This window comes from Panthera leo, chromosome C1, assembly GCF_018350215.1.
Source record: "Panthera leo isolate Ple1 chromosome C1, P.leo_Ple1_pat1.1, whole genome shotgun sequence".
NCBI classification, from domain to species: domain Eukaryota; kingdom Metazoa; phylum Chordata; class Mammalia; order Carnivora; family Felidae; genus Panthera; species Panthera leo.
Genome location: NC_056686.1, coordinates 7,641,006 through 7,654,133, shown reverse-complemented (window position 1 = coordinate 7,654,133; position 13,128 = coordinate 7,641,006). Strand labels below are relative to the sequence as shown.

At 63.9% G+C, this 13,128-nt stretch overlaps 1 protein-coding gene across 1 annotated transcript in view; it reads left to right on the top strand.

Moving 5' to 3' along the window:
- The window catches only part of CASZ1 (castor zinc finger 1), a 53,043-nt gene that overhangs the window by 25,500 nt on the left and 14,415 nt on the right, over positions 1-13,128 (top strand). Inside the window, exons 3-9 of the mRNA XM_042951124.1 lie at positions 2,800-3,276; positions 6,335-7,169; positions 8,142-8,210; positions 9,834-9,924; positions 10,684-10,848; positions 11,783-11,955; positions 12,197-13,041. Coding sequence (XP_042807058.1) covers positions 2,800-3,276; positions 6,335-7,169; positions 8,142-8,210; positions 9,834-9,924; positions 10,684-10,848; positions 11,783-11,955; positions 12,197-13,041 — 2,655 coding nt within the window. The remainder of the gene's footprint in view (positions 1-2,799; positions 3,277-6,334; positions 7,170-8,141; positions 8,211-9,833; positions 9,925-10,683; positions 10,849-11,782; positions 11,956-12,196; positions 13,042-13,128) is intronic.

Genomic DNA, 13,128 nt, shown 5'->3' with positions numbered 1-13,128 from the left:
CCTGGGTAAGCGGTGCAGGACTCCCCTCGCCTTCCCACCCCCTGGCCCAAGCTTGCCTCCTGGGCAGTATTGTTCCCAGAGGAAGTGTCCAGTGTAAATAGAGCAGCGGGCAGGCTGGTGGCGGGAAGGAGATGAAAGGGGCAGTGACAGGGCCGGGGACGGATGGCTTCCTCCCATTGAGGCCCGGCCACGGCGTTTATATTTTAGGGAAGAAAGTCGGGGGAATGTTTACATGGACAGGAGCCTGGGGTCAGACCACGAGGGGGGTAGTCTGTATGTCCCAGCGCCCTGATGGAGGGGGAGGGGAGGAGGACCCCACGGAGTGGGCCGGAAGGCGGATGGGCGAGCAGCTCGGACCTTGGCTCCTTCATACTCCCCACCCGCTGCCCTAGCCTCTGCCTCCTGCCCTGCACCCCAGGCCCACACGCCTTCTCCACCTCTACCCCTGGGACCGGCAGTAGAGTCAGAGGGAGGGCAACATCTGGAAGGCAGGTGGGCTGGGGCAGAGCGGCAGCTGGAGGGCAGGTGTGGGGGGTGTAGGCGGAGCAGAGGGGCCTGTGGGCGGGGGGTGGGCCCTGGGTGCACAGCTGCATCACAGCTGGTGGGGGCCCAGGAGGGACCGAGCCAGGCACACGCCGGAGAGAAGGAGGGGGTGGGCTGGCCTGGGTGGGCCCAAGTGCCTCAAGGCTCCAGGATGGGTGGGAGCCCAGGGAGGGGGTGTCACCAGCAGCAAGTGCAGCCCTGGGAGTTTCTGCTTCCCTCTTCCTTGGGATAAATATTTATAGATCCATTTGCTGTCTCCCTTACACACTTGGCTGCTTACCTCCTGGTAAAAATAGAGCAGGCTCCCCCACTCTCCCCTTCCCGTCCCCACCAGGGCAGGGGACCAAGGGGGCCAGGTGAGGCCTGCTCCCTGTAGGTCTGCTGGAGCAAGCTTGGTGTCGTGCAGCCTGGCAGCTGGCCCAGAGGTTGGGTGGGATGCTGTGACTAGGGGAACCATCATTGAACTTTGGAGAACCCACATCAGCACTTGGAGACCTGGGTGTGGGCGGCACAGACTTGGAGATGCGGATGAACTTGGGCAGAGTAGGCCCATGGCCTGGGCAGGGGTGGGGCCCGGGAGAGCCAGGGCCCCAAGACTGGGCCGACTGGTGTGAGCCAAGCAGACCCTTCTGGGGCAGTCGGCTGGCTGGACTGGGCTGGGGCCGGTGGGTCCCTGGGCCAGGTGAGGCCATACACACTGGCAGCTGGTTTCGAGGCAGGTCTGGGGCCACTGGGCAGACCACCTGTCTGTACGAGCCGAGTCTCCTTGCGAGACAGGGTCCCCAGGCAGGCAGGGGTGGCCGTCCTGTGTGAGCATGCCTGTTGGTGGGCTTTCGTGTGTGGGGGTCCGCAGGGTGTTGGTCTATTCCAGGGAAGCCCCTTCTGCCCATGGCCCTGGAAGCCGAGCCCCTGCCCTCACTCGGCCTTTTGACCAATGTGGGTGGAGACTCAGACACACCCATTCCTCTGCTGGGGGACACACGAGGGAGCCCTGCCACTGAGAGGCTCCCGCGGGGCCCCCTGTGCTCAAATCGGCTGAGGCCGTCTGCCATGCACACCGCAGGGTCTGGCACACGATAGGAGCCAACTAAACGGACAGATGGAAAGGTGGAGGACAGGCAGACATATACACAAAATGTGTATGTGTGTCCACGCTTGGCCTTGGTGGCAGGTCCCAGGCTGTGTGGTGAGTGGACCCGCCGTGTGCTCCCGACCCTGGACCCCTGGGCGCCCCCGCTCAGCAGCCGTGAGGGAGGTGGCGAGACCCCGGCAGCCGCGTTAAAGGAGTTTCTGTCGGGCTGCCGTGTCGTTCAGGAACAGCAACTGCAGCTTCTGGGCCTTCTGTTGGGGACCTAAGAAAGCCCAGCCTGTTCCAGCTGTGGCTTCTCGGGGCTGGGAAGTGGGCTTTCTGGAGTCAGCCAGGCCTCCGAGGGAAGGAGCTGTGGCTGTGGCAGAGAGGGCAGAGTGGGATCCTCGGACAAGGATGAGCGGTTCTTGGAAACACTGTGAGCAGTTCTGCCCTTGAGTGGCCCTGATTGAGGCTTGAGGAAAGGAAATGGCCAGAGAAGACAAAAGAGGGGAGTGAGGAAAAGCGGAGGCCTTCAGAGGGCCCTCGGCGGCCGGGAGAACAGGAAGAGATGCCACGGCTCTCCAGTGAGCAGAAGTAGGAGTCAGGTGGGGTCCAGGGACCAAGTCTGGCGGGGGGTTGCCAGGGACGAGACACTCAGAGGGGGAAGGGTCCCAGCCACCAGTGGCCGGGACAGTAGGGCAAGAGGCTGGCTCGGGCCGGTCCCTGGCTCTGGGTGGTCTCCTCCCCACGGGGCAGGCCACGGCGGGGCTCGGTGTGTGCCCGCCTTGAGCGCCCGCCTTGAGTGCCCACCTCTCAGAAGAGGAATTTAGGGCCAAGCAAGTGTAGGGAACGCTTCCGGGAACCAGGTGCTGAGAAGCCTGCCCCTCGTGTTTGAGGAGTCGTTCATTCATTCGTTCGTTCATATGTTCATTTCCAAACCGTCCTGAACCACCCAGTGCACGCCGGCCTCGGTGCCAGGCTCTAGGGATGGAGCGCTGGGCGAGCAGGGCCGCTGGAGCTCACAGTCTGGTGAGGGGCGCAGACATCCTCCCCCTCCACCGCTGCCCCCAGCCAGGGGCAGTGTGAGGAAGGTGGGATCCGGAAAACCTAGGGCCTAGTGGGGGGGGGGGGGGGTTGGCCGCCAAGGTGGTGGCCGCACCCTCTGACCTCTCCCTCCACCCCCGCAGCTGAAGGCACCCGGTGCACCGACCCGCCCGCAGGCAAGCCCGCGATGGCGGCCAAGCGCAAAGGCGGCCTGAAGCTCAACGCCATCTGCGCCAAGCTGAGCCGCCAGGTGGTGGTGGAGAAGGGGGCAGAGGCGGGCCCTCAGCCCGAGGGCAGCCCGCTGCGGCCACGGGACCGGGAGGCCGGCGTGGCCCGGGGCGTCCGCAGCGAGGAAGACAAGAGGCGGGCGGTGATCGAGAAGTGGGTCAACGGCGAGTACAGCGAGGAGCCCGCGCCCGCGCCCAGCCTGGGGCGGATCGGCCGCGAGGGCCTGGAGCTGCCGCCCGAGGGCGTCTACATGGTGCAGCCCCAGGGCTGCAGCGACGAGGAGGACCACGGCGAAGAACCCCCCAGGGATGGCGGCGGCGGCGCGGAGGAGAAGGAGTCTGACGGGGCGGCCTCCAAGGACGACAGCGGCCCCAGTACCAAGCAGGCTTCGGGTAGGTGCCTGAAGCCCCGGACAGACAGCCGCACGGACAGATGGCATAGCCCGTGGCGGGGCGGGCAGCAGGGAAGGAGTAGGGGGTCCGCAGAGCGTGCCCGCTTCCCCCACTCGTGCTCCGTGTCCCGGCACCTCATCCAGCCCCACGAGGCCTGGGGCCGAGGTACTGGCGCGAACAGGGAAGACTTGCTCAGGGGGGGAGGGAAGCGCTCCAGGTGTGAGCCGGGCTGGGGGCGGCTGTGAGCATGGGGGGCCTGAGGAGGTGAGGGATGGCTGTGCGGACCGTGGGACTGTGTCTCCACCCCTGCATCACAGGAGCCTGCGGGGTCAGCCCTAGAGCCACAGGAGCAGAGCTCCGGGATAGACCTGTTCTGGCAGCCTCCTCCCCTGCCCCTTCCCGGAATCCTTCTCCTTCCCAGGGACCCCGGCTCTGCTAGGCAGGACCTCTCAGGGGCGAGGCACAGGGCCTCAGGATGGCTCAGCCCGGCCCGCAGATCCCGTTACAGCCACCTGCCCCGGACGCGCTCCTCTGGCTGACCTCTTTCCCACGAGGTGGCTGAGGCCTGGCTTTTCTGCTGTCTCCTTGTCCTTATGACTCACAGCAGCCCCGAGCTTCTCACACTCCAGGGAGGGAGGGCCTGCGGTTTTGGGTGGAAGGGGGTCACCGTGGCTAGGATGGAACCCCGGGTGCGGGGCCTTTTCTCCAGCTCCTAGCCTCCTTCTCAGGGCTGTGCCCGGTGCCCCGAGCCTCCCCTGCCTGCTCCCCTATCCCCTTCCCCCTGCAGCGAGGGGCGCATCTCCTCCCTGCGCGGGGAGCCCTGCGCAGCCACATAATTATGCATATAAGATATAAACAGAGCTGTTTAATTATCCTTCGCCACATCAGTGACAGAGTAATTAACAAACATTGCAAGATCAATGAGGAAAAGTGTGACCTTCAGTTTCCTCTGATAGGAAAAGCCCTTGCCGTTCCCAGACACAAGGTGATTGTGCTGAGCCAGAGGAGAGGGAGGGATGGGGACAAGGGCCGCTGTCCCATCAGGGGCCCGCCCCACCCCCTCCCAGGCCCAGCCCTGCCCTGACCCCTGCCTTCTCTCACCCCAAATGGAGAGCTGGGACAGTAGGAGGCAGGACCAGGACTGCCAGTGGCCTCGTGACCTGGGCATCGCCCCGTCTGACACCTGGGGCAGCCTGCTCAGCCCTGGGCACCAGAGGAAACCAGCTGGAGCCCTAGCCACCGCCAGGCTCAGACCACCTTCTCTGGGCCGGGGGGCTCAGGAATGCAGGCCTCTGGGCTGCCTCAGACCCCCACCCAGCCCCCTCCCTCCTCTAAGCTGCCTGCCCTTCAAAGCCTTCTGTCTCTCTGCCATATATAGTGAGGGCTCAGCTGCCTCCTGCTATTTTTAGCCCCTTTCCCTGGTCCCTGAGCCACTGAATCTAGCAGCCAGAGCCCCCTCCTCCCAGGCTGGGCCCCCAACCCCATGTAGCTTGAGGTCAGGACAGTGGCCCACCGGCCACCCCGTCCCAGGGAACAGCCATCTGTTGGCTCCCGGGGTCACTCTGCCCACCTGGGGTACCAGGTGCCACCTGTGACTGTCCTCTTCCTACACCGACCCGATAGGTTGCGATGAGGGTTGGGAGGCGACCCTCATCTGCCACCCTGCTGGGGTCCTGGGCCTCCCACCCCTTCTTCAGCCATGCCTTCCCCCTGGCTGTGCTGTTAGGACTCCCAGCCTGGGGCCCTGCTGCTCTGAGTGAACGTGCCCGACTTTGCGGGCTCAGACAGGAATGGAGAAAACATGTGTGTCCCTGGGGCCCATGTGGGTCTCACCCTCCTATGTGCGCCCACCCCTGATCCAGGCCAGAGCCCATAGTAGGTGTTTCGTGAGTGTTCTGCACGAGAATGAGTAAGCCTGTGTGTGCTGGGGGGTCACACATCTGCTGTGGCAAAGGTCATGTGTGCAAGGACGTGGGGCTCCAGAGAAGAACCCCAGGCAGAATGGGATCATCTTGCCTCCGCCATCCTGAGGCTCATCCTGGGCAGATGGGTGTGGGGTTTGGGTGGTTCGTGTCCATGTGTGTGTGTTTGTGGGGTTGGGAAGGTAGCTAGGGGATGTGCGTGTATGTGTGTGTGTGTGCGTGTTTGCTCACGTCCCTGTGGGGAGGCCGCTCCGGGATCTCTGTGTGCCCCGGAGTGAACACAGGTAGAGCCTGTACACAGGCTGTCCTCGGTCCCCTGCCTGGGGCCAGTAGGGCCAGCCTCCCAGGCAGACTCTCCTCAGGGTGGCCACCTTTATGAGCGGGCACGAGGATGATGGGGAGGTTCGTAGGACTCCTCACGTCATAATTCTTGACTGGGGCAAGGGGCCTCGAGTGAGTCTGAACAAATGCTTTGGCAAGGCCCCTGCCCCCTCAGCCTTGTGGTCTGGGACCCTCAGTATGTGGGGGGCCGGTGGAGCCGGGGGGCCAGCTCCTGGTGAGGCCTGGGGTAAGCCCTCTACGTCCCAGGGATGAGGGCCTGTGTGTCTGCTTGTGGGGGTCAGGGAGAGTCCTCCAGACAGGCTCAGCCAGGCCCACCCCCAACCCTCAGCCCCTGGGGTCCCTCCTGACTGCCCAGCTGCCGGCCCACATCCTTACCTGTCCCCAGCCCCCGTGTCACCCCACCCTTGGGAGGCAGGTTGGGATCTGGCCTTACTTCCAGTAAAGTGACTTCTCTTTCATATTAGGCCAAGGCGAGAGAGAGGAGACATTTATGAAACTTTGTTTAATGTACTGAAAAGCCATCGGCCAGAACATTTAGGAAATTGATTTTCCTGGCATTGATGAACTCGTTTTATTTTACCCCGGTATTAATTACTTTTTTTTAAAACAAATTAATTTAAGAGTCGTAAAACCTAACAAGTGAGCCAAATGTCCATAGATCATGTCGTGCTCCGCCCCCTCCCCATGCCAGCCTCCTCCCTCTGTGGGTGGGGGCTCACGGGGAGGGGGTGCCCCCTGTCCCTTGGCTACCCTGCTCCCTCCCAGAGGTGACCGGCCTCTCCCCACTGCTGCAGGAGAGGCCTCCTCACTCCGGGACTACGCGGCTTCCACTATGACCGAGTTCCTCGGCATGTTTGGCTACGATGACCAGAACACGAGGGACGAGCTGGCCAGGAAGATCAGCTTCGAGAAGCTGCACGCAGGCTCCACCCCCGAGGTGGCCACCTCCTCCATGCTGCCCGCCTCCGAGGATGCCCTCAGCAAGCGGGCGCGCTTCTCCAAATACGAGGAGTACATCCGCAAGCTCAAGGCTGGCGAGCAGCTCTCCTGGCCGGCCCACGGCACCAAGGTCGAGGAGCGGGCGGGCAAGGACGTGGTGGGGCCCCTGCCCGGCCTGCGGCTGCCCAGCAGCACAGCGCACCTGGAGACCAAGGCCACCATCCTGCCCCTGCCCTCACACAGCAGCGTTCCCATGCAGGGCCTGGTGGCCCGCACCTCCAAGTACGACTTCTTCATCCAGAAACTGAAGACGGGCGAGAACCTGCGGCCCCAGAACGGGAGCACCTACAAGAAGCCATCCAAGTACGACCTGGAGAACGTCAAGTACCTGCACCTCTTCAAACCCGGGGAGGGCAGCCCCGACATGGGCGGGGCCATTGCCTTCAAGACGGGCAAGGTGGGGCGCCCCTCCAAGTACGACGTCCGGGCCATCCAGAAGCCGGGCCCCGCCAAGGTTCCGCCCACCCCCAGCCTGGCTCCTGCACCCCTCCCCAGCGTGCCCAGTGCTCCCAGCGCCCCTGGGCCAGGGCCCGAGCCGTCTGCCTCCCTGCCCTTCAACACTCCCGAGTACCTGAAGTCGACCTTCTCCAAAACAGACTCCATCACCACGGGGACCGTCTCCACTGTCAAGTAAGGGCGCCCATCCTGAACTCGGGACTAGAGTAGCCACTTCTCTGTCCCTGAAGCCCATGCTCGTGGACGCATCCACTCGTACTTGTACACATCCACCGTGCTTAATACACGCACTGGCTCTCACATGCTCCTGCACATGCGCATGCCTGCGTGTGCACACACGTGTAGACACACACACACACACACACGGCCTGCGTAACCACCCATGCCCAGCACGCGACACATCTTGCAGTGTGCACACGCGCGTCACACGTCAGGTATTCCCGTGCATGTGCTCATCTGCTAACACGCGTACCAGGGACTGCTATAACCCCCATTTGCCAGTGACAGGCTTTCTGTGCCTCAAATGCAGCCTTGGGGTTGGCTGGGAAAGCCTTAGTCTGGGGTTAGGGCTCTGGGCTCCAAGCCGGTCACCGTGGCTCCCAGGTTCAGGGCCTGGGCCGTGGGGAAGGCAGCAAGAGAAGGCAGGAGTCTGGGGGCACAGTCATCGCTAACCCCCAGGCAACGGTCAGATTATCTGTGGATCAATTGTGTGAGGTTCCCACACTCCCTTCCCCCTTGAGGCAGAGCCAAAAACCTGGAGCAGATCTAGGGAGCTGCCCGCTGGCCTGGGAGGGGGGCTTTTCTGATCAAATGACCCCACCTTCTCTTGCTCCTTCCCCAGTGGTCTTCCCAGCATCCTGCTGACTCGGGGAGAGTCAACGGGGGCCAGGCCCCAGCTTCCAAGGCTTCCTACCTAGGCCCGTGCCAGCTTGGGATGGCCCGGCCCTTGCCAGAGTTGGGCTAATTGAACCTGTGCCCAGGTTCCGCCAAAGGGCTTTCCAGTCCCACCTTGAGGGCCTCAGAGCACAACAGAGCAAGAGAGGGAAGGGCCAGGGCCCCAGGACAGGGAGCTGCCCCCTAGACACTTCTGGGGTGTGAAGTTACCCCTGTCGGCTAATCGGCTGTGCCCTGTGTGTCTCTCGCCAGGAACGGATTGCCCACAGATAAACCAGCTGTCACCGAAGATGTAAACATTTACCAGAAATATATTGCCAGGTAGGCCCCTGGGGAGGAGACTGCCCTGGAGAGGTGGTGGGATGGGGCCAGGAATGCCTGGGGACCCTGGGACCGCAGGCCCATCTGACCGCTAGTGCCCGAGTGCCTGCTGCTTCCCTACCTCTATGCGCCCATGCCCTCAAATTCCCCGGAGGGACTGCGTCCCATCTCAGCCCCTGCCCCTTGATGTGACCTGGGCCACACGCCCTGAAGCAGCTTGTACCCTAGGCGGGGCCAGGGTGCCCAAAGGGGCCTGATGGCGGGGCCTGGCCACAGGTGAGCACTGAGCTCCCGCCACGGCTCATACAGAGTCTGGGGTGGGATTCAGGCCACCGTGGAGCCGCTGGGGATGAGAGGAGGTGTGCGCAATTATCCTCTCTGACATGGCCTCCGTGTGCTCCCTGGGCCGCGCCTTGACCCTCACCTCCTGACCGCAGACCTGCCCTCTTACACTTTTAAGGCCACACGGTGGGTGGGTAAAGAACCTTCGCCTCGATGGAGGCCCCCAAATCCGGCCCCTTGCTGCCAACACCCGATGGGGCAGCCCAAGGGGCGAGCTGTGCCCCAGCCTGTGTCTTTCTGCTGATCTTCTAGGTTCTTCCTGTCCCTCTCTGTCTTTTCAGCTTTGTTCCAATCTCTTTATTATTATTATTATCATTATTATTAGTGCCTCAGCAGATGGCCTTTTTGGCAGCTTCAGCTTAAATATTTATTTGCAAGTGGTTCTCCCTTTACAAAGGGGTCTCTCCCTCTGTCTCTCTCTGTCTCTGTGTGTGTGTGTGTGTGTGTGTGCACGCGTGTCCCACAGTCTGAGGCCAGCCTCCTCCCCAGTTGTCCTAGCAGGCTCTCCCCAGAGCCGCCTCCCAAGGGTAGCCATCGCCAAGCTTGAGAACCACAGCCCAGTGGCACTGGGGCCTGGAGAAGGTCGGGGTTTCTGAGAGGCGGGCAGTGGCCAGGCAGCATGGGGCTCCCGACTGCGGACTTGGCTGGAGAGCTCACTCCCTGCCGCAGGAAGCCGAACAGATGCTGTGCTTTAAAAATTCATAACCCTGGGCCGTTTCAAGTGTCAGGAAAGCCCAGGACAGAGAGAGGCTTTAACACCTCTCAGCAGCGGGGCCCTGGGCTGGCCCAGCCAGTGTCTCCAGCACCTGGCTTCACTCTGGGTGTGGGGCCGGCGGGCGGCACCTGCAGGAAAGGCAGTCACCCTGGGGGCTCCTGCCCTCACCGCCTCATCCCATCCCATCCCAGGCCTCCTCCCTGTCTCTGCTCTGCCGTCTGGCCCGCCCCAGCTTCTTCCTCCCCACCTTGGTGCCAGGCCTGCGTGCCTCACTGCGTCCTCATTCCCGAGGCAGGCAGGACAGGTCTGCAGTTCAGTGGTCCTAGGATTCCCAACAGGCCTGATCACTCACCCTGGCCTCTGCCACTTCACCCCCACAGACCACCTCTGCCCCCCATACCCCTACAAAGGGCTCACGGCCCCTGAACCCCAGCAGCGCTTCCCCAGGGTATGGGCACATATTTTCTCTGCTGCTCTGGCAGCAGAGTCCTCCCTGGGAAGGGAGGGAAGAGTCCTCCCTGGGGCTGATGCCCAGAGAGGGCTGAGCCCACCCTTCCTCTCTGCAGGTTCTCCGGCAGTCAGCACTGTGGCCATATCCACTGCGCCTACCAGTACCGTGAGCACTACCACTGCCTTGACCCGGAGTGCAACTACCAGGTAGGGCCTTGTGGGCACCAGCCCCGCCCCTGCGGGCTGGCCCATCGGTGGGGGAGCCTCTCGGCAGTGGGACGGGGGTGTTCAGTTCTGCCGAGGCCGCCTGAGCTTAACTCACGCAGACAGAGAACCCAGAAAACTACTAGCCCAACAGGCATTTGATAGGGTCTGGAGCCACCTGCTTCCCTGGGATGATCATTCAAGCTCCCTTCCCTGGGAGCCCCACCCCCCCCCACCCGCACCCCAGGGCCTCGGCACCTTGTCTGACTCTTCTCGGTGTCCTCCTGCCCCGTCTAGTAGATGATAACGCTGAGGGGCAGAGAGATCGTCACTTACGGTCAAAGCCACCTGTGATAAATGCAGAGCAGGTGAACAAGAGCGAATCGCAGCCAGTGTGCCCAGGGCTGTCCCCTCTTGCTCATCAGGGAGCCCAAGCTGGCGGCACAGCCCATAGGTGACACCGGGCAAAATGAGCTGTCCCCTGTCAGAGCCGCTGCCTTAAGGGCCTGGCCAGATTCGTCTCCTCTGCTCCTGGGCGTGAGCGCTGGGAGCCCGGCGGGAGGTCACAGAAGGCCCTGTGGCTCTGGGACTTGGGATTGCTCTGTCTGTGGTCCCCTGTGCTGGCCTGGGCGCCACCCGGCTGCCTCGACCCCAGGCAGGATTATTTCCAGGGAGAGCCAAGTGGGCGGGGGGGGGGGGGGGGGGGCAGTGCTCTGGGCGAGGGGCTGGCCCAGGCCCCCGCCAACTCGTGCTCTCCTGCAGAGGTTCACGAGCAAGCAGGATGTGATCCGGCACTACAACATGCACAAGAAACGCGACAACTCCCTGCAGCACGGCTTCATGCGCTTCAGCCCGCTGGACGACTGCAGCGTCTATTACCACGGCTGCCACCTCAACGGGAAGAGCACCCATTACCACTGCATGCAGGTGCCAGGGGCAGGGCCACCCAGGGCCCGGGGCCTGGCTCGGGGGCGGGGGGGGGGCGGCTGCGGGGGGCAGCAGGCGAGCGCAGGGAGTCCTGGGGGCGCGGGCCTGGGCGGTGTCTGGCAGGGCCAGGGCGGGGCCGTCCCCATGGCCATACTTGGTGCGGGTGAAATTCAGGGAGCTGTTTATACAGACCAGCATTTCTCAGGCTTTAACACCAAGGGGAGCGTTGCAAATGGTTCCTGAGGAGGTTTTTGTTTAATTCTCTGTTTTAATGCCACGCCGAGTCTGGGCTTTTTCAAGGTGTCAGGTCCAGGGGGAGCGACTCGGGGTTGCAAATAGCAGCCGCTGCGCCTCCCCCGGCATTTGTCAGGGGGTTGTTATGGGCTCCGTGGAACAACCTGGGCCAGGAGGAGAGGGGGGCTCTCTCTCCGGGCCCTGAGATGGTGCAGACACTGGCACGGCCCAGCCTTCAAGAGTGCTCAGATTCCACGGGTTTTTACTCAATATGGCAACGCTGCCTGCCTTGGCCCAGCTAGGGTGGGGTGGGGAGGGCCCTGTGCCAGGAAGTGTCCACTGAACGAGTCCCTGGGCCGAAGGTGACTGCCGCGCCCCCAGGCCCAGCCCTGCCCACTGCCAGGGGCTTTCGAGACAGAGCCACGGGTTAGGACCCCAAACGCCCCTCGGCGGAACGGGACTCCCACACCTGGCTGTGCCGGGAGGTGCCCGGAGTCCATGCAGACAACCCAGCCCTCAGCGCAGCCCAGGCCTGCAGGGCCCGGGGGGGTCTTCACAGGCTCTCCACAGCCCAGCTGGATGTTTACAGGGGCCGAAGCTCCCCTGAGCAGGGGGGTCTGTGGCCAGCAGAACCGCGGCTCTGACCTTGGCCCGGAGGTGCCTGGCCTCGGTCCCCCTGACGGCCATTCTGCCCCTGCAGGTGGGCTGTAACAAGGTGTATACAAGCACGTCCGATGTGATGACCCACGAGAACTTCCACAAGAAGAACACCCAGCTCATCAACGATGGCTTCCAGCGCTTCCGAGCCACCGAGGACTGCGGCACGGCCGACTGCCAGTTCTACGGGCAGAAGACCACGCATTTCCACTGCAGGTGAACGGGGAGCCCACCAGGGAGGCTGCTTGGCCTGGGGGAGGGAGGGGAGGCGGGGAAGTGGGCCCGTGCGGGGCTCGGGGTCCCGCCTCCCGGAGGCCACAGGCACAAGGGTAGGGGGGCCGCCCGGGGGTTCTCCGGGTCCCCCCCCCCGGGGCCGAGGCGGGAGCCGGGCAGGACCACCTCCGGGCGCCCCCTCCTCCCCGAGGCCCTGCGACAGCCCCTGCCGTGTCCCGTCCAGGCGCCCCGGCTGCACATTCACCTTCAAGAACAAGTGTGACATCGAGAAGCACAAGAGCTACCACATCAAGGACGACGCGTATGCCAAGGACGGCTTCAAGAAGTTCTACAAGTACGAGGAGTGCAGGTACGAGGGCTGCGTGTACAGCAAGGCCACCAACCACTTCCACTGCATCCGCGCCGGCTGCGGCTTCACCTTCACGTCCACCAGCCAGATGACCTCGCACAAGCGCAAGCACGAGCGCAGGCACGTCCGCTCCTCGGGCGCGCTGGGTCTGCCGTCCTCGCTGCTGGGCGCCAAGGACACGGAGCACGAGGAGTCGAGCAACGACGACCTGGTCGACTTCTCGGCCTTGAGCAGCAAGAACTCCAGCCTGAGCGCCTCCCCGACCAGCCAGCAGTCCTCCGCCTCCCTGGCCGCCGCCGCCGCCGCCGCCGCCGAGGCCACGCCCGGTGCCGCCAAGCCACCCAACAGCAAGATCTCCGGGCTGCTGTCCCAGGGCCTGCCCGCTTCCATCCCGCTGGCGCTGGCCCTCTCCAACTCAGGCCTGCCCACCGCCGCCCCCTACTTCCCTATCCTTCCGAGCCGGGGCAGCGCCTCCTTGCCCGTGGGTGCCCCCGGCCTCCTGGGCGCCATGTCGTCCGGGGCAGTGGCCTCGGCGGCAGCCGACACACCCGCCCTGGCCGCCTCGGGAGCCGGTGACTCTGCCCCGGCCGCCGCCACCTCTGTCCCGGTGCCCCCCGCCTCCATCATGGAGAGGATCTCGGCGAGCAAGGGTCTCATCTCACCCATGATGGCCAGGCTGGCCGCGGCTGCCCTCAAGCCCTCTGCCACCTTTGACCCAGGTGAGCAGGCCGGGCACTGCCCAGGAAACGAGTGGCTTACGGACCCCGGGAGCCCGCCGCCTCAGATTGCAGAGCAGAGTCGGGGGG